This window comes from Peromyscus californicus, unplaced genomic scaffold (assembly GCF_007827085.1).
Source record: "Peromyscus californicus insignis strain IS unplaced genomic scaffold, ASM782708v3 Scaffold_7__1_contigs__length_154581171, whole genome shotgun sequence".
Classification (NCBI taxonomy): domain Eukaryota; kingdom Metazoa; phylum Chordata; class Mammalia; order Rodentia; family Cricetidae; genus Peromyscus; species Peromyscus californicus.
The window spans coordinates 96,439,389-96,461,020 of NW_026294595.1; the positions used below are offsets into that span (position 1 = coordinate 96,439,389).

Below are 21,632 nucleotides of genomic sequence, written 5' to 3' on the forward strand. Positions count from 1 at the left end.
CATACACCAAACTTAATGCTGAGATTAACAAGCACATCATTAATATCTTAGAACAGAAGCAGGGTAAGGAAGCAGAAATAGGTGGATACCTGTGAGTTTGAGGCCAGCCTATTATACATAGCCAGTTCCAGGACAGCCAGGGCTACACAGAAACCCTGTCCTGGGGGGAAAAAAAAAGTTGTGAATTGATAGTTCTTTTTGTGGGGAAGGGAGGTCGAGACAGGGTTTCTCTGTGTAGCAGCCCTGGCTGTACTGGAACTTACTCTGTAGACCAGGCTGGCCTCAAACTCACAGAGATCCGCCTGTCTCTGCCTCCTAAGTGCTGGGGTTAAAGGTGTGTGCAACCACCGCCTGGCTATTGTTTTGACATTTCTCTTCTTCTTTTTATATTTTTGTTCTTTGTTTTTTTCCAAGGCAGGGTTTCTCTGTGTAGTTTTGGTGCCTGTCCTGGATCTCACTCTGTAGACCAGGCTGGCCTCGACCTCACAAGGATCTGCCTGTCTCTGCCTCCTAAGAGCTGAGACTAAAGGTGTGCGCCACCACCGCCTGGCTGTTTTGACATTTCTTAATGATAAAAAGCATTCAGGTTTTTTTTTCCTAGCTTTTTAAAATGTATAGTACATTATTATATCTACTGTCTGGGTACAATAGCACATGAGAACTTCTTTTTGAAACTGAGACTTAGTGCCTGTTGATCAACTTCTCTCCGAACAGCCACATAGTGAGCTCACATGCTTTTCTTTGCATCTGACTCATTTTAGTTAACACAATGCTCAAGTTGCATGTCTGCTCTGAATGTCTGGATTAGTGAACTGCATAAAGAGTGTTCATGGGTCTTAGATTTTACATATATTTGGCTTGTTGTCAGCAGGTATTCATTGACTACCTGTATGTGCATGGCTCACTGTCTTAGTACTATCACATGTAAACTGTCCAATTAGAAATGGTTGTTCTGGTTTGCTTTTTATTGCTGTGATGAATGTCATGAACAAAAGTGGTCCCAGGTGGTGGTGGTGCATGCCTTTAATCCCAGCACTCGGGAGGCAGATCTCTGTGTTTGAGACCAGCCTGGTTTATAGAGTGAGTTCCAGAATAGCCAAAGCTACACAGAGAAACCCTGTCTTGGGAGAAAAAAAAAAAAAGACAGCTTAGGAAGAAACAGGTTTATTTCATGTCATAGCTTATTGGGAACTCATGACAAGACATGAAGCAGAGGTCATAGAACTTTGCTTGTTGGCTTGCTCCTTTTGGCTCACTCAGCTTGTTTTTAATATAAACCTTCTCAGAGATGGCACCACCCACAGTGGGCTGGACATTCCTACACTAATTGTTAATCAAGAAAATGCCCACAAACTTGCCTGAAGGACAATCTGATGGAGGCATTTTCTTAATTGAGGTTTCCCCTTCTAAAAGGACTCTAGCTTGTGTTGAATTAACAAAAAACTAATTAGCATACTTTTTTGTTGCTGAATATTATTTTCTAATAATAAATAGTAGATTTCCTCTTAGCTGATAGACATCTTAATCCTACTAGCCATGTTGTAGTTTGCCATGTCATTGATAGCAGTAATTAATTTCCTTTGGATATAGAGTTAAATCTGTTCTACTGAATTTGTTTTTAAGTCATCTGTATTAATTATATCTTTAATCCAAAATATACAGGACCTCAAGAAGCTCTTGTATAGAAACAGTAAAAATGTGTGCTTTGTGGGAAGTTTTAGATGAGTGAAAGTAATCTTTCCTTTTCCTCTTCCTAAATAGCACCAGTAACTCCAGAGAGTGGTTACTCATCAGCCCATGCAGAGGCCACCTATGAGGAAGACTGGGAAGTATTTGACCCGTGAGTTGTTTTCTGGTTATCAAATATTCTTTCTTGAACAATTTTCAGCTCATGATGAAACTGAAAAATGATTTTTCTCTAGTAGAAACCTTACTTTCCATGTTGAGTTTCAACTTTTTCCCAAGTAGGTAGTGTAACATGAATTGCTAAGCGGTCTTATTATAAATAGGGGGGGAAAAAAAACCCGAGCCAGATATTGGGGTGAAAGCTGAAAGATCAGAGAAACACAACAAGGCTGGCCACGTTCTTACCTCTACGAAATCCTTAGCCTCAAGAGAGAGACTTCCTGTTTACTCACGCCTTATATACCTTTCTTTGCCCAGACATCACTTCCTGGGATTAAAGGTGTGTGTGCTTCCCAGTACTGGGATTAAAGGTGTGTGCCACCACTGCCTGGCTCTGTTTCCAGTGTGGCCTTGGACCAGAGGATCTCTGTCTCCCAGTTGATAGGATTAAGGGTGTGTGCCACCATTGTCTGGCTTCTCTGTGTAATCCAGTGGCTGGCTCTGTTCTCCAATCCCCAGGCAAGTTTATTAGGGTACACAATATATTACCACATGGCAGTACATAGCAGGATACTCTCTCATGATGTTGGGCAGAGAACTCCATCTCCCAATCGTTCTGTATACTCACGAGGGCAGACAGCTGATCCTCTGCATTGTTTAGGCTTTATATTTCTTAGTACTATGTTTGGTAGTCTAGGTATATTAAATGCATTTTTTTAACTTGGGTTATTTTTGTCTAAACATGGGGAATAATCCCGTGGTATGAGCTTGACCTGTGGGTGTTGATACTTACTAGTAAGTTTTGGAGACACTACTCTGTGTACTTTTACTTACATGTTTTCTAAATTTAGTTTACTATGTGAAGTGTTGAATTAGTTACTGCTTCATTGATGTGACCAAATATAGCTGACAAGAAGCAATTTAGGAAGGTCTTATTTTGGCTTGTATCTTAAGGCTACAGTCCCTCATAGCAGGGAATGTGGCAGTGAGACCATGGTAATTGTGGTGGATGAGCTGCTGATTACTTTGTGTCTGCTGTCAGAAAGCAGAGGAGTGAATGTTCTGTGCACTAGCTTTCTCCTCTGCCCATGGGACAGTGCTGCCCATGCTTAAACCTTTGTGGAAAGAAACACCCTGAGACACACAGAGAGGTGTCTGTCTTCTTGGTGATCCTATTAGATTGGTGCAAAAGTAATTTGCAATCTTTGCGTTATATACTGGAATACTTAAATAAATGAAGTTGTCCTACGCATCATTTTAATGCACATTTCTTGCTTTATGTTTTTGACCTATTGCTTTTTTGTTTATTTTTAGGTAGGGTCTCACTATTTAATTCTGGCTGGCCTGGAACTTGACATGTAGACCAGGGTGGCCTCAAATTTACAAGTGTTGGCATCAAAGTTGTGAGCCACTGTGCCTGGCCTGTGATACTTATTTATACTATGGAAACAAGCAAATTCAAGCCATTTTATTTATTTGTTTGTTTGTTTATTTTTGTTGTTGTTGTTTGTCTGTTTAATTTCTTTGAGACAGGTTTTTTTCCTGTAGCCCCCACTGTCCTGGAACTCATTCTGTAGACCAAGCTGGCCTTGAACTCATAGAGATCCGCCTGCCTCTTCTTCCCAAGTGCTGGGATTAAAAGCGTGCACCAACACCACCTGGCTCAAGCCGTTTTCTTATTTGAGTTCAAAATGTGTTGTAAAGCATGACACAGCTCACAATATCAATAGTAAATTAGGCTTAGGAATTGCTAATAAACATACAATGCAGTTCTGAAGCCTGGATTTTTATAGAGCAGTGGCTCTCAACCTTCCTAACACTGCTGCCTTTCAATACAGTTCCTCATGTTGTGGTGACCTCCAACCATAAAATTATTCCTTTTTTACTTCATAACTAATTTGCTGCTGTTATGAATTGTAATGTGAATATCTGATATGCAACCCATTCGACCCCCAAAGGGGTTGCATCCCACAAGTTGAGAACTGCTGCACTATTGGAATAAACAGATTTACTTCAGGAGATAAGAGATAGAAAAAAAACAAAGAAACCAAACTTATTTCTTGTAGTCGAAACGTATTGATTATTCTTACTGGGATTAATTCAGATTAACATATTAAGATGTGTTTGAATCTAGTTACAACAGTTTAAAATTGAGTGACATAACAGTTCCTTTGCACCAATCTAATAATCCAGTGGGGTAGACAATCAAGACCAGTCATCACAAGACTGCTTTTGTTTTATTTTGTACTGTAGGGATTGAACCCAAGATTTTGCACATTCTAGGCAAGCACTGAATAGCTGAGCACATCCCAAGCTCATTAAAATTTAAATTTAGTAATGTTTGATATATATGAAACAGAATGTTGAAATTTTCTTAAAATTTGATTTATAGCTATTATTTCATCAAACATGTTCCGCCTCTGACAGAAGAACAACTAAATAGGAAACCCGCTCTTCCTTTGAAAACGAGAAGCACACCAGAGTTCTCCCTGGTCTTAGATCTGGTGAGTGTGTTATCTTTACAGGTACAAAGAATAAGGGTTAAAATTTTCTTAAAGTAACAGTCCAAAGTGCCAGAAAGAGTATAATCGAGTAAACAGTCATCATATTTACTGTAAATATATTTTAATATTTTTGAAATGTTTTTATTTAAGTCTAAAGCTAGAGACTCTACAGATCGTAGCATTACACTAGTTTGGTTGGAATCTGGTATATTTTGAAAATCAATTAGATTTTTACTTTTGCATTTAAATGAGATTTTTCCTCCACATTCTTGAAATCCTGTGGTTTGTTTGATGGGTTTTTTTGTTTGTTTGTTTGTTTTTGAGGAGTTGGGAATTAATCCAGGGTCTTACATATGCAAGGCAGGTGCTATACATTATATTATATCCTTTGCCTAACTAACTAAATTCTCTCTCTTTTCTATCTCTGGTGCACAGAGGTACATGTGTAAGTATTTTGCCTGCATCTATCTCTGTGCACCAGTAAATGCCTGGTGCCCCAGGAGGCCAGAAGAGGGTACTGGATCCCCTGGAACTGGAGCTATTGATGGTTGTAACTGCAAGACCAGCAAGGTTTCTTAGTCACTGAGTATCTCTCCAGTGCCAATTTCTTATTTGATCCTATTAGAATGATGCCTAGAATTTAGGTTTCCTCTTATTTTTATAATTTTGTTTTCCTGAAGGACCAAATAGAATTTATCTTCAGTAAGTTAACTATAGGAACATGTTCTTTTCTACTCCTTCCCTCTTAAGACCAGGTCTCTTGTAGCCTAGGCTAGCCTCAGACTCCACCTATAGCTGATGATCTTGAACTTCTGAACCTGCTACTTCCTCCTACCAAGTACTGGAATCTAAGGTCTGTGATGTGCCACTGTACCTGGTGTGTTTGATGTCAGGGAGTAAACCCAGGGCGCTTTGCGTGCTAAAATTCACCAGCTGAGCTGGATCCCTATTCTATTTTTATTTTTCAATTTATTCAGTTACCAGTCAACCTTTTAAAATTATTTAATTACCAATAAAATAGATTATTTAATTACCAGTCAACCCCTTTTTCTCAATGTGATTTAAAAATTTCTAGTTTGCGGGGCCTGGAGAGATGGCTCAGAGGCTAAGAGCACTGGCTGCTCCTCCAGAGGTCCTGAGTTCGATTCCCAGGGACCACATGGTGGCTCACAACCATCTGTGATGAGATCTGGTGCCCTCTTCTGGTGTGCAGGCATACATGCTGGCAGAATACTGTATACATAATAAATAAATGAATCTTTTAAAAAAAAAAAAAAATTTCTAGTTTGCATACCTGGTATGGGATATGTGACTTTATATGCTTTGTGGCCTGAACTACAGAAGAGGCTGAGACACAAGAGTAGCTTGTGAGGGTTTGGGGCCAGTCTGGGCAATATAGCAAGACTTTCATCTGAAAAAAAAAACTGAATGTTTTTAATACCTTTTGGATACCAGAAGAACTTCTCATCTTTTGCCCACCCATTTCAGTGTATGTATGTATGTATATACATATAAAAAACATTTACTGTTTGCTTACAGTTTTATGTTCTTATCAAAAGGTATGTCTAATGCATTATGCTGGAAAGCATTTTATGTTTAGCATATTACTGGTATCCCATAATTAGAAATGTGATTTAATTCTCAGAAAACTCTGTAAAGACTAGGCTGGCCTGCAATTCAGAGATCCACTGCCTCTGCCTCCTGAGTACTGGGATTAAAAGCCTGTGCCACCACAACCTAGCACATTTTTAAATTACTACATAATATTTATGTCTTCATACTTTATAATCATAAGCCTTTACGAGTCAGAGAGAGAAAAGAAATACCAGGATCCTAAAGTATTTTTAGAGGCTAACTGCAAAGAAAAAGAAAAAAATTAAAACTGATCATGATGAGTTCAGGAGTTGATATGCAAGATGGAGGAAGAAATTAATTTGCTACATTTGGGATTTAGGAGTTAGTGTAGTAATAATGAAAGTTTGGCCATATTTTTTGATTCCAACATGAAGGCTAAATATAGAGGGAAATGTAAGTGGCTGAGTATGAATAATTTATTGAAGTAGGTAAAGAATTAATATAATTATGACTTATCATAGAAAATGCTTTAAGATACCAAGAGCCTTTGGAAATGCTGGTTTGTGCACTCGCTCTCTCTCTCTCTCTCTCCATATATATCTCCATATGGAGAGATGTGATACACATGCACACGTTTATACACATTTTGTCATTGTTACAAGGTAACTGTAACTTATGCTGGCCTTGAACCCTTATTCCTCCTTTAGCCTTACAAGTACTGAATTAAAGTAGTTTGCTACCATACCTGACTTTCATTCTCTGTCTCTGGGGGTGTGGTATTTTGAAACAATAACTTGCTGTGTAGCACAGGTTAGCCTAACATTTGCTTTATAGACAAGGTTGGTCTCAAACCTTGAATTTATTGCGGTCCTCTCACCTTAGCCTTCCAAGTGCTTGAGAGTACATGTCACCATACCTGACTTACTTTGTTTAAATAGGTTATCAGGGAGCCAAGTGTCTTGGCGCTTATCCCAGCAATTGACGGCTAATTCCAGCAGATTGTGAGTTTATGGCTAACCATGTAGTAAGAAAAAAAAATAAGGTGGGGAATATAGCCCAGTGGTAGTAGGGAGATTGCTTAGCATGTGCAAGGCCTTGGATTTGACCCCTGTCCCTGCCCCGTGCTCCAAATATATATCGCACACATATCCACATACACATTTGTTTAATTAGAGACTAAAAAAAAAAAAAAAAAAGCAGCTATTATAAGATATGAATATTCATGTTTAATTTTAGTTGATTCATTTTGTTTGTTTTTTGAGACAGGGTTTCTTTGTGTAGCCCTGACAGTCCTGGAACTTGATCTATAGACCAAGCTGGGCTCGAACTCACAGAGATGCACCAACACTGCCTGGCAATTTTAGTTGATCTTCACTAAGCTCATTGAAAAATTTGAGAGTAGTTACTGGCAGTCCATTTTATTTTTGAGATCGCCTCAGCTATCCTTGGACTAGCCTAAACTATCCTTAGACTCATCATATAGCCAAGGATGGCCTTGAATTTCTGATTTTCTGCTTCCATCTCCCAAGTGTTGAGGATAATAGGCATGTGTCACCGTATCTGATTATGTGGTGCTGGGGATCAAATAGAGGATTTGTGCATGGTAGGAAAACTCTTCCAACTCAACTGTGTTCCTGGTCCTTTTTTTGGTTTGTTTTTGTTTTTTCAAGACAGGGTTTCTCTGTGTAGTTTTGGTGCCTGTCCTGGATCTTGCTCTGTAGACCAGGCTGGCCTCGAACTCACAGAGATCTGCTTGGCTCTGCCTCCTGAGTGCTGGAATTAAAGGCATGCGCCGCCACCGCCCAGCAATTCCTGGTCCTTTTTAACATTCAGGTTTTGAGAAATGGATTGACTTACTTTTTTTTTTTTTCTTAGTAGCTCTCTTTTTCTTATTTTCAGTCAGAAATCAGGATTTGATATTCAAGATGATAAGTTTTTGTTGGCTGTTTAGTCAAGGTAGATGAAATATACTTAGGTACTATAAGATCTAATCCTAAATTAAGATTTTTTTTTAATGAAAAGTTTGAAGATGAGTTAAATGAGAAAACACAAATAATTAGATTCTAAACTTGGATGAGCTAATTTCAAAGAAATGTAGTTAGTATAAGCAGATGGTGGTAGCACAGGGTTCTGTAATGTCAGCACTCAAGAGGTGACACAAGAGGACTGGATCATGAATTTGAAGACAGCCTAGACTATATAGTGAGACTGTCTTTAAAAAACTAAATGACAATTTTTTATAGAAGTTAGATTACACTTTAATCCCAGCATTCGGGAGGCAGAGGCAGACGGATCTCTGTGAGTTCAAGGCCAGCCTGGGCTACCAAGTGAGTTCCAGGAGAGGCGCAAAGCTACACAGAGAAACCCTGTCTCGAAAAACCAAAAAAAAAAAAAAAAAAAAAGAAGTTAGATTACAAAAGGAATAACAAATGTTCTTCAACAAAAAGTTGAATTGCAGAACTCTGAGCAGTGGTTTTCAAATTTTAGTATGCTTTAGAGGTACCTGAGAAGTTTATCACAGCCACTGAATGTGTGAGTCATCAGGAACAGAGCTATAGTTCCCTAAGGATGCTGATGCTGTTTATGCTCTAAAATTACACCTGAGAACGCTGACTCTAGAAAAAATCCTGTCCTAACATGCTGGGTCACATACAACATGTAGATTCCACATAGGACTGTCTTTTGACATTTCTTTTAATGTTCTGTTTTCCTCTGTGTTTGTTTTAAGGATGAAACACTAGTGCACTGTAGTCTGAATGAGCTGGAAGATGCAGCACTTACTTTTCCAGTCCTTTTCCAAGATGTCATTTATCAGGTAATTAAGACATTTGAAAACTAAATTTTTAAACTATTAGGTAACATTCTGAGCCTAGAAAAAAAAAATTGTGATGTTCAGTATGTCTTTCTATAGATTTATTAATAGTTTTTATCAATATTTTAATGGTGTATTAACACAAAGTAGCATCATGTTAGAGAGTCACACAAACAACATTCATTTGTAACCAAGAAATACTAACTTTGCTGACTCGTGATCTCTACTAGTTTCACACTCTTTGCCAGCAGGTGGAGGCAAGGGACACTGACACAGATCTCCAGGGAGAACTTGCCAGGTTAATGCCTGGCAGTTTGTCTTTATTTCCCCGTAAATCCAATTAATACAAAGAAAGTTCATTCCTTGTTGGTCGTTTTTACTTACTACAGTAATGTTATCTGTAAAATTACAGTTTAATATATCTAATTTATATTAATCACAGAATTCAAGAATTTCCCCCATAAATCTAATTAATACAAAGAAAGTTCATTCCTTGTTGGTCATTTTTACTTACTACAGTAATGTTATCTATAAAATTACAGTTCAGTGTACCTGATTTGTATTAATCACAGAATTCAAGGACTCCTGTAGCTATTGCTTTATATAAAGAACTTAGGTACAAGCATTTCTCTCATCTTTGTTGATGGACAGGTTACAGTGCAAAATAGAATATTGTTAAGATTTTACTGTGGATTATCTGTTGGCCATAGTTTTGTTAAAATTTCCCATCACAGGATTAGCTTAATTAGTAAATGAATATACTTTGAAAACTGCAAAGTCCTTTTGTGTGTTCCCATTTGTATTAGCGTGACCTTTATATACACCAGCTGCTGAATGATTGGAAAAGGTCAAAAAGTTTCTTGTCAAGAGGAAGCCAAGCCATCTCGGGTTTTATGAAGTTGTAGCATTTATTTGCCCTGTGTGTAATGACCAGGTCCTTGGTTTGGATGTGCTCTTGGTGGACAGGTGCAGAGTGCTTAAGGTCTTTTGGTAGATTTCAGTTGTCTTGCAGGAACTGTAAAATTTCAGAGTTAAGTAGAAGTTTTGGGCTACTTTGCCAAACACTTTTATGTAGTTATGAGTTGTGAGGATTTATTTTACTAATGATTTTCAGTCTATTTAATATAGATGGGTATTTTAATATCTGAATAGTATATTGGTCTCCTTTTAAAGTGATCTGATATTAGTCCTAATACAGTATTAGAGGAAGAGGGAAACATGCATCAAATAATGGATTTAAGAATTTTTCTATTTTGAATTATTACTTGGTTTAAGGGTTTTTTGCTTTTTGGTTTGTTTGTTTGTTTTTTTCCTCATGTTTAGTCCACTTAAGGGACGGGAGTGTTAAAGGCCAGCATAAGTAACGTGGCAATACTTAGTGTTCTGTTTCATTTCAGCAGCCTTGTTCGTTCTTTGTGGTTTGGTTTTTAGTTACTTATTTGGAATGACTTTGACAACTGGTTTTAGGCCTTTGGACTTCAAAAGTAAAACTTGAGAATTCTTAAGTTTCCTGATTTGAAATTTATCTCTTATGAATGGCTTCTGAGTTTTTTTTTATGTGTGTGTAGATTTTTGTTTTTGTTTTTTGAGTAGTGGAATAAATAAATGTGGGAAGTAGATTCATTTGGCTCCTTTCTGTATGGGTATATATTGAAAATTTTCTTATTGCTTCCACCATTTCTGCTTTTCTTTTTAGGAGTTATTATTTCCTGTAGATCTGGGTAATTGACTGTGTTTGAATAAAAGGCTTATAACAGGACATATTAAGTGATGCTTAGAAAAGCTATACAACATATTATACCTACCTTTATAGAATTCTAAAAACTTTTTCACTATATTTTGCGTTACACTTTCTGAAACTGAATAAAAAGTGACCCAGTCATGTAAATAGCATTGAGCAGGAAGTTTGAGTTTTAGAAGCTATAGAAATGATTGCATTTTTAGTATTATGATTTATTTACTTTATGAAGGACATATATAATTCCCCTCTACTAAATTTTTTGAGCTATCCGTAGTTAATATTGGGTACATTCCCTTGGATTTCTGGTTTTAACGTAGCTTTTTAAAAATGGAGAAGTCTTTGGCTTAGGGCTCCCCCCAGTTTTTTTCAGACCAGCAAGCTCCCTTTAAACAGGGAATGATGTCTTTTAAACTTTCAGTGGTGTTGTCTCCATCTACTGGCAAAGAAGAATATACACAAGGGTCTGGGATGAGCTAAGAGATTTTGGAGAAACCACATTATTAGGTAAGATGTAACTTACATATCTAACCACTGTAATGTAACATGGCCCACTTAAAGGTGGAAACCCATAAAATACTGTATGTACTCTTCTTTTAAAATAACTTATTGAGGTGAAATTTACATAGCACATCCATGACACTTACCTATATGTTCTTAAATATATCTGTTCCATAGCACCCCCCTCTTTTGTGTGTGTGTGTGTGTGTGTGTGTGTGTGTGTGTGTGTGTGTGTGTGTGTATGTGTGAGTAAAAATCGGCTTCTTACTCTAAATAAAGGCGAGATAAAGTATCCTCTTTGAATTTATTTTTGGTTTGTGTTCAGTTTGTTAGTTCATCTATATCTAATTTCAATTCTATGTTTTATATTTTTCATTTCAAAACAGTTTCAAGTATAAATTCTGTTAAATATCATTAAAAATATCAAAGCCAGGAGGTGGTGGCGCACTCCTTTAATCCCAGCACTTGGGAGGCAGAGGCAGGCGGATAAAGCAAGTCCCAGGACAGCCAGGGCTACACAAAGAAACCCTGTCTTGAAGAACAAAATAAAAAACAAACAAATTATCTAAATCAGGAGTTTTAGATTTTATAGCTCTTGCTGCAACAAACTATCCACGAGAAAGAGTTGGGCAGAAGTGGTGGCATATACCGGTAATCCAGCACTTTGTAATCCCAGGACGGGGAGGCTCTGGAAGGAGGAAGATCATTGGTTTGAGACCAGCCTGGGCTATATATATTACAAATTCCTGGCTCGAGTGGGCTACATAGTGAGACAGTGTCTCAAAAAATAGACAAAAATTATGGTTGTCTTGCAGTAAAACTTAATATTTTAAAAAGTAAGTGGTAGGTTGTATTTGGCTAACAGGTCTTAATTTGCTGACATAATAATTTTGGGAGGATATATATACTATAAATTTATACACTTAAAATCCTAGTAGAAGTAACTAAATGTTCATCAGAATTCGTGCTTTTATATAGAGAATTTAGATTCATAGTGAACTGGTAATAGGCTTTTTTAAGGTTGAGGGAAGTTTCAGGTAGAAACTATACTTATACTTAGATTGCCATACTTTATGACATATACTCTTCTTATTTTGGTAAATGGGAATAAATTCAGATAATACCAGCCTTAGAATTTTGAGGCAGATAAATCATTCAAGTCTAAATTTAGTATTCCATTTCTTAGAGGGAAAAACAAAAGCTCCATCTCAAATTAAAGCTGACATGTTCCTCCTGATGCTAGATGAAGTGGACAGACTGGGTTGTGTATATGGAAATATGAAAAGAGCTGACTTGACGGTGAGGTATTAGACTCACAGGAGGTACAGAGTATTTGAATTGCTGCACTTTTTAATACACATTTTTCCTAGAAATTGTCGCATAATGGTTAAGAAAGGATTTATTCATAAAATGGTACAGATGCATTTCATTTGGAAAAAAGAGGTGCATGATCACTCCCAATGCACGTTTAAACTTGTAGTTAGTTTAATATTGACACATTGTCAGGAAATCCATCTCATGGTGTTACTCAGTTAAGAGGTCTCCACTGTATTTAGTTTCTGTTCCTGCAGATCCACCAATTCAAGACTCTAGGTCATCTCACTCCCTCTTCCATCCAGAAGATGACTGCTATCCACAAGCAGAACTGAATCAAAAGACATTTTTCACTTAGCTCTTGAGCTGAAACACCTCCTCAATGACCTTCCTCTGTCTCCATCAAGAACTGGAGCTCAGATTTTTGAAGATGTAATAGAGCTACTCAGCCCAAATGTGGCTGATTGAAGACAAAGAAGATACCTCATATGTCTCACCACAGTGCACCAAACGCAACTGTGTTGTCCATCTCCTCATTCTGTACAGTAAGGCAGGGGCATCTGATTTTTTGACTGTATTCACCATTAAGACTTTAGCCAGTCAGTGGCTTTCTGAGGATCAGTAAAATCAACAAACTTTGGGTCAGCTGTCCAGAAATCAGACTATGGTAAGCACTCAAGGAGCTAGGATGCTGTAGGGAGCTACTTGTAAAGGATGCTTTCTTTTATTGGTAGAGGTTGCTTTTATGGAGAAAGTTGTGGGGAAGAGGCCAGTAGAGAGCCTGGATAGCAAAGCTCAGCCTCTTCCTACTTTGTTTTCTTGAAAATCATATAGTTCAGGGTATTTTTCATACCACAAAAAGAGAATTAGAAGTGTCATGGCTTCTAGCTCTTCCTAGAAAAACCAGCTTTATTTTGCTTCATGAAGAAGAAAAATATTTAAGTGAAGAATTCTGTTGTAAAAATACCTGATTATGTTTTCTCTTTTGCAAATTCTGACTTTATAATTAAAGAGGCATTTTGTTGCTTAGTTTTATAAACTTATTTTTGTTGTATATAAATATGTATGTTTGTACATAATTATGCCTTGTATATAATATTTGGGGTTGTGAATATTTAGTACTGATGTCACTTTTAGCTAGGAGAGAGCAGTATTTGGATAGTAACTTACTTGTAGAAAGTGTTAAAAACAACACTTTAGAATAATTTTAAAGTAACTTTCCCATCCTTCTTAGTAAGTAATCATGGGCACTATGTTTTCATTGTAATTATTACTAATTTTTAGATTAAAAAATGATGTAAGTTAAACTTATACTTTTCTCCTTATCAAAAATTAGAAAATATATTTTATGGGGAATTCTTAAAGTATCTTCAATAGGAATAATTCATTTAAAAAAGCAGATTATACAGCCAGACAGGTGATGCATGCCTGTCATCACAGCTCATAAGACTGAAGCAGAGAGAGAGTGAGTTTGAGGCTTGCTTGGGCTATGTAATACTGGGGAAGAATAGATGGACTCTACACCAGAAAGTTCCTGAAAACACTTTAAACATAGTAGAGATGAGAGTTGATTATAACGTGCACTAAACTGGAGGGTTCATTATTTTAGAATGATTGTTGAGAGTGATTTTATTTAACTTTATTTTTGAGATAGGGTCTCACTGTGTAGCCCAGGCTGGCCTAGAACTCACAATCCTTCAACTTCCTGATTGCTTACTAGAATGATTTATTATTGCTGTTTTTATTGTTATTATTATTGTTACTACTACTACCACTGGAGACAAAGTCTCACTATGAGGCCCTGACTGGCCTGGAACTGGCTCTGTTGACCAGGTGGCCTTAATAGCACCAGCCTCTGCCTCCTGAATCCTGGGATCAAAGGCATGGGCTACCATTCTGGTGTTTGCTAGAGTGGTTTTTAAAGGCAACATTTTGTTACTTAAATGGCTACTTTCTTTTTTGCTCTCAAAGTAATTGCAGTTTTTTTTAATATATGTTATTAAAAGTTTTATGTATGTACTTATGTACCTAAATTTATGTACAAATAAATGGCCATTTTTCCCATCATAAATATGCTTCATTGACAACTTAAAAATAATGTACATGAATACATTAAATTTCAGTTTATCCTATTTGGACTCTAAACCCCTTTTCAGATTGAATTCTCTTTAATAGTTAGGGAAAATTCTGGTTCTGATGTTTTAGTCCTTCTCTGTTTATCCCCAAGTTGACTCCGCTACAGATACCATTTCTACCTCTTATTACAGCTAGGTGAAACAAATGATGATTAAATTAATCTAATAGGTTATGAAGTTGAGGCCTCCATGGCTCCTACTTGAGCAGTCTTTCTATCCTTGGAGAAGATTTGGCCATTCTGTGTTTTGGTACAAATGCTAAGAAAATGTTAGTGGAGTCAGTAATATTTTTCTTTTAAGAGACTAGGTGGTAGCTGTAAGGCTTTCTCTTTGTGGTTGCTCAGTTCTACCCTGTAAGATAATACTGGTGAGTGGTTACTTTTAAATAAAGAGGTAGGTAATAGTTATCAGTTTTTGTCACATTAAATTCAGTGATCATGATACCAAGTGCTTTACATGTATTGTTTAACCTTTATAACTTTGGAAATAAGTAGCGCTCACAGATTATCTTTTTGTTTGGAGAAAACCTAGTGTGCTTTCTCTCTCTGATGTATATTTGTGTGTTGGTGTGGTTTTTTTAAAATACAATTCCATTATGTGGCTCAGACTGGTGTTAAACTCAGTGAAATCTGCTTCAGCCTCTGGAGTAGTGGGGTCAAAGGCATTTATCTCTAATGAGTTCTACCGACTATGTGTTTCTTTTGGTGCTAGCCAAAGAACCCAGGGCCCTGTCTAAGCCAAGCACACATGTAAACCTTGAACTATACTTCTACCTAGACTTACTATTTTTTTTTTAAATTATAGTCATAGTATATCAATAAGTTCAAAGGATGTCTTTAAAAAAAAGTATTGAAGTTTTTTTTTTTTTTTTGTAAGACAGGGTTTTTCTGAGTAAACCTGACTGTCCTGAAACTCACTCTGTAGACCAGGCTGGCCTCAAACTCAGAGAGATCCTCCTACTTCTGCCTCCCAAGTGCTGGGATTAATGGTGTGTGCCACCATCGTCTAGCAAAAAAAAGTGTTTAATGTTAATCTGGGCTTGTAAATCATGCAAAATATTTCTCCTAAAAATGTTGACTAGTAATTTTCTCTTACTCTGACAAGTTGAAATTGCTGTAGGTAGGATTTTGCTTTGTTTCTTGGTTTGATTGTTAAAATAACAGGTGAAGTTTTGATAAACTAATAGAAATTAGTTAAATTTGAATTTAACCAGACTTAACTGTTTAGTGTTTATAATCAATTTATAAGTATTTTTCTATGTAATTGACTTTTAATAAGTGTGGTCTATTGTGTTTTGTTAGTACCATAAACATACAGTTAAGAGTTTTCATTGACATGCTACCAAAGAGGATGCAGAAAATAAGCTATTATTCGTTGTCAGGTAGTAGTATTGTATTGTTAATGTATGTACTGGTTTCTTACTATATATTTTTCTATATAAATTTAAATTTTAGTAAAACCAGTTCTTAATAGATTCTAAGAATGTATTTTGTTGTTGTTGTTGTTGTTTCCTTATTCTTTTTCTGAAACAGGGTATCACTATGTAGCTCTTGGAGCTCACTATGTAGACGAGGCTAGGCTCACAGGGACCCCTGGGATTAAGGCGTGTGCCACTCTGCCTGCTTTGTTTCTTTGTTTCTTTTTGTTTGTTGTCGTGTCTCCCCCCCCCCCCCCCCCCAGACAGGGTTTTTTTGTGTACCCTGGCTGTCCTTCTGGAACTAGCTCTATAGACCAGGCTGGCCTTGAACTCAGAGAGATCTGCCTGCCTCTGCCTCCCCAGTGCTGGGATTAAAGGTATACACCACCACCACCCAACAGATTATAATTTTTTTTTTTTTTTTTTTTTTTTTTGGGTTTTGGTTTTTCGAGACAGGGTTTCTCTGTGTAGCTTTGCCCCTTTCCTGGGACTCACTTGGTAGCCCAGGCTGGCCTCGAACTCACAGGGATCCGCCTGGCTCTGCCTCCTGAGTGCTGGGATTAAAGGCGTGCGCCACCACCGCCCGGCCAATATTTTTAATTTTTAAAAATTTGGCAAAATGTACTTATTCACATATCTCCACTTTTGAGTGATTGTTAGTCTTGCAGATAATAATTGTTTATTACTATAATTAGGCATTATTTTTAAACTTATATAGTTTTCAAAATATATTCGGTTTATTTAAAACAAATTTAACCTAAATGGCATTGCTATAGGTTTGGAAGAACATATGTTAACTAGAGTGAAATCAGTCTTTTGGTCTTTGAGAGTTCACACAGTTAAGAGTTAAATTTGGTTGGGCATGGTTGCACACACCTGTAATGTCAGTATTGGGAAGGCTGGGGCAGGAAGGATCACCATAGTACCCAAGTCATCCTGGCTACATAGTAAGTTCCAGAGTACTCTGGACTGCAGAGTAAGACCCCGTCAACAGAGCAAAAAGTTGTGAGTTTGAAGAAGAATAGTTGGTAGAAAATGAGGGATGGGTACTTTAGAATAGAATCCTGTATAAGACTGAAGTTTGGAGAAGGAAAATGGAGCTAATTGTTACTTGTGGGATAGTTTTTGAAGGATTAGGGGCATGCCTGTGTCTGTCTTTGTGACCTAATATAGTTAAATAATGTTAATGTCAAGAATTAAATTTTTGGAACCAATGAAATGGCTCCACAGGTAAAGACTTGCCACAAAGCCTGACAACCTGAGTTTGCTCCCTGCGTCCCACATGATGAGAGAAGAAAATGGATTTTCAAAAGTTGTCCTCTAACCAATGCCATGTACACACCACAAACACACCTTGCCCCAGTAAATAGATGAACAAAAAAGAGACTATATTATACATAACTTTTATTATTTCTTTTAGAACAAAACTTATGGCTTGCTGATTCATATATTTGTCTGTTTATGTCTAATAGATCGCATTGACATAGACCCTGTTGGGCTTGTACCTCATCTCGACTGTTTTTATTTATGGTTGTATGCCTTTGTATCACATGGTACAGCTCTATGTAGCCTTATTACAGACCTGACCACTATTTTTTTTTCACCATTAACTACTATGTTATCTGTTGTTGAATCTTTCTGTGACACCTTTCTGATAAGATAGTGTATCTATCTGTTCTGCAAATAGGAACTTTGACAGGCAACTCTTCTTACCCTTTGTATTCTCAGAGTAAGAAAACACTAGCAATATACTCTTCTGTTCTTAGTGCTACCTTTCATCTTGAAAGCATACCAAACTACAAGTTGTGTGTTGTATTTAAACATAGAAATACTAGTAGGGTACATAATGCAATTATAGTCTCAGTCTAATATGGAAGTGATTGGAAAATGTCCTTTTCTTTGTTTTCTTTTGTTACATGCTTTCCCTGTTTTACCATAAAACATTCCCAGAACTGGCATTTTGTCACAAAGGAACATTTTTATGTAGATGGCAGAATTGAACACTAAGTCTGCATTAGGTGTGTAGTCACCACAGGTTTGTTACAAAGTCACAATCTATTAATTCAGCTTAACAAAAATATTTATTTACAATATATGAAATCAGTAGTTACCTTTCAGTGGAGTACAAAACTTTTTAAGCTGGGCGGTGGTGCCACACGCCTTTAATCCCAGCACTCGGGAGGCAGAGGCAGGCGAATCTCTGTGAGTTTGAGGCCAGCCTGGGCTACCAGAGTGAGTTCCAGGACAGGCTCCAAAGCTATACAGAGAAACCCTGTCTTGAAAAACAAAAACCAAAAAACAAACAAACAAAAAAACTTTTATAAAATTTAGTCACCAAGTGAATATAAGAGGAGTGGACAGTCTTTTGTAAGTAATTTCAGTGATTACTTATGACTTATATTTGTGTGCTTTTTCTGAATAATGCAGCATATTATAAGAGCAATAATGTTAGGAAAGAAGCTGGACATAGAGATAAGAATATATACCTGGGTGGTGCACACCTTTAATTCTAGCACTGCAGAGGCAGAGACAGGTGGATCTCTGAGTTCAAGGCCAGCCTGGTCTGCAAGTGAGTTCCTGGGACAGCCAAGACTACACAGAAACCCTGTTTCAACCTATCTCTCTCTCTCTCTCTCTCTCTCTCTCTCTCTCTCTCTCTCTCTCACTCACTCACTCATAAATATATATATATAACCTTGAACAGTAAGCTTTGAGAACTATTGTCTTTGTACACTTACAAACTCAGTTATATCTGAATCATTAAATGTGAAGGGTAAGTTTGGTTTCTTTTTAAAAGGGAGGGGGAGGTATTTAAACTCACCAATCCAGATACCACCTTCTTGACTATTACTTGTATTAATATAAAAATTAAATAGAGGTATTTTTAACAGGTATTTGTTTAGAATACGTTCTAAGTAATTATTGAGGAAGGTCATTGAGACAGGTCAGCTTAAAGCTGGACTCACAGCCTGCAGCATAATTGGATGGATGCTACCTGTTTGGAAGATGGAGCTGATTGGTGGATCAAAATCTGTAATGAGAGCAATCTATTTTTAGTTGGAGTGATTTTGAAATTACGTTTCAATGAAGTACTGTTGTATTTGCTTTAAAAATGAAACCATCAATGATTACTATCTCTAAAAGACCATCTTAAGTGCTTCTGGTACATGGAATATGTTTGGTTTGAGTGGTATTTAGTAAATATTTCTGTTACTTTAAAATAGGAGGAACTTTTATATTATCTTTATTTGCTGAAAACTCTCTTTGCCTTTCTTCAGGTTTATGTGAGATTAAGACCATTCTTCAGGGAATTCCTTGAACGAATGTCTCAGATGTATGAGGTAAATGTGTTTAAACTAATTACCTATGTATTTTTATTTTATTCAATATAGTACCCATATTAGACCATGTATAATGATTACTTCTTTTCCCTGAATTTGTAGATCATTCTTTTTACTGCTTCTAAGAAGGTGTATGCAGACAAGTTACTGAACATTCTAGATCCTAAAAAGCAACTGGTCAGGTAAATTTAATTAAGAAATCATAGAAATGTCTGTCACATTCATCTATGCAATTACCTTGACTTTATTTAATTTTAATGGCCATTTTCAGTTGGCTGCTATCTAGAGATTTATTGTGTTGAATGGTAAATGAGTTTAAGTCCCACAACTCTTTAAGAGTTCCTAATTATGTGACTTCAGACAGACATTCCTTTAAGGGTCCCAAAGTCAAATATATTTACTGACTATTACATCTATATCTTCATTTCTTTGGGGATTCGGGTGAAGCGGGTGGTGGTGTAGAAGGTTTCACTGTGAGCTTGTTTTACTTCCATATGTCTCTGAGATAATGCTTGTTATATTGCCTTTGAGGTAGAACAGATAAGTAGGAATAGAGTAGAAAAGATTCCTTAAGAATAGATTTACCTCCTCCCATGTAAAGAAAATGTTACATGCATCTATCTGAAAATTAAAATTGCCTTCATCATTCAGGTTATCCTGATCTGGACTCTGTTCCTTGTGTATGACATTCACCCGCAGATGAAGTGTGTTCCTGGTTAGCAGGGATGCCTTGGGGGATTTTGAAAATCAGTTCCATTATTTCTGTAAAGGAAGACACTTTCATACTTTCTCCATCCTGACTTAGTGATGAAGAATAGAGAAAGGGTGTAAGAGGCTCGTAGCAGCTATTTAGCTGGATATTGCTTTTGAGAGTTATCTCCCATAATCTTAGTAATAAATCTGAAACCTAGTTTACTACCAGTGATACTTCATTTCCAGATATTGTGGCCCAAGACTTTAACCCCAGAGCTTGTGAGACAGAGATAGGCAGATCTCTGAGTTTCATGCCAGCTTGAGCTATATATATAGTGAGATGCTGCCTCAACAAACAAACTCAAAAGAACCTTTATTGAATAGTTGCAGTTATTTTTTTTTAAATAATTTATTTAAATTTACTTTATGTGCATTGGTGTGAAGGTGCCAGATTCCCTGGCACTGGAGTTACAGACAGTTGTGAGCTGCCATGTGGGTGCTGGGAATTGAACCTGGGTCCTCTGGAAGAGCAGCCAGTGCTCTTAACCACTGAGCCATCTCTCCAGCGGATAGTTGCAATTATATTGAAAGGTTTTCCCCAGTGACTACTTAACTTAGTTTTATTAAACTGTGATTTTTAATTTTTAATTGAAAGGATCAAATAAGCTACAGAGATAATAAGAAATGTTATTTTCTATTCACAGTATACTGTAATATGCTCACTGTACCTAACTTTAATAAAAGTATATAAATTTAGATTTTGCTTTGACTATTCATGTTAAAAGATTTCTGTTCACTATTTTTAGTATTCTAGCAACAGTTGTAAGCAGCACAATCCTGGCCCTCTTGCAGCTTTCATTTTCCTGGGGGAATAGTCAGTTATGCTGTTACATTGTGTTATAATAGCTAGATTGATAAGATCTACACACTTAGGAATTTCAGTTTGTTCTGCTTAATTGGATTTTCAAAAACATAAGGAGGAAAAAATGTAAATGATTGGGATTTGTTGAAGTGTTGTAGGGAATTATCTTAGTAACTGGGTAGGTGAACTCCCTCACTGCCACTGCCACCAGCACTGGAGTTTTAAGATGAGTTTGTGTGTGCTTTTTAAATGTTGTTGTTGAACTGTAACAGTGTATGGGTGGAAAATACTCTTTATTTCTTTTTCTTTTCTCTTTTGTTTTTCCAAGACAGGGTTTCTCTGTGTAACCCTGACTGTCCTAGAACTCACAGAGATTCAACTGCCTCTGCCTCCCAAGTGCTGGGATTAAAGGTGTGGGCCACCACGCCCAGCTGAAAACACACCTTTCTTGGAATTATGAAACAAAAAGTACAGGCATGAGTAGTATATTGCTCATGAAAATTTGTTTAGTTAAAGATTAAACAGTATGACAAACTCAGTTATTAAGGCATATAGCATGAATGTATTTCAAGGTAGAAAACCTGTATCAATTATTAGTAATATTTAGAGAATGATATCTTGATTGTAAATTCAGATTGCATAATTATTATAATATCTAAGAATTATACATCTTTTAATAGCTTTTAAATGACAGAATTTTCTATTTAGTTTGTAAGATTGGTTATTAGTTTACATTTATAATACTTGAACCTGAATTTTTTTCAGTCCCTTTTCATTGAATCGATATTATTTATACACACACACACACACACACACACACACACAAATAAGTGTTTGGGGAAAGTTGAAATGATGGAATGTTTTGGCCTCTGCAGCATCTTTTCTTAAAAACTAT

At 36.7% G+C, this 21,632-nt stretch overlaps 1 protein-coding gene across 1 annotated transcript in view; it reads left to right on the forward strand.

Annotated features, from left to right (window-relative positions):
* Nucleotides 1-21,632, forward strand: part of Ctdspl2 (CTD small phosphatase like 2) — a 51,452-nt gene that overhangs the window by 20,647 nt on the left and 9,173 nt on the right. The window contains exons 6-10 of the mRNA XM_052723604.1: nt 1,762-1,840; nt 4,238-4,349; nt 8,653-8,739; nt 19,120-19,182; nt 19,285-19,364. Coding sequence (XP_052579564.1) covers nt 1,762-1,840; nt 4,238-4,349; nt 8,653-8,739; nt 19,120-19,182; nt 19,285-19,364 — 421 coding nt within the window. The remainder of the gene's footprint in view (nt 1-1,761; nt 1,841-4,237; nt 4,350-8,652; nt 8,740-19,119; nt 19,183-19,284; nt 19,365-21,632) is intronic.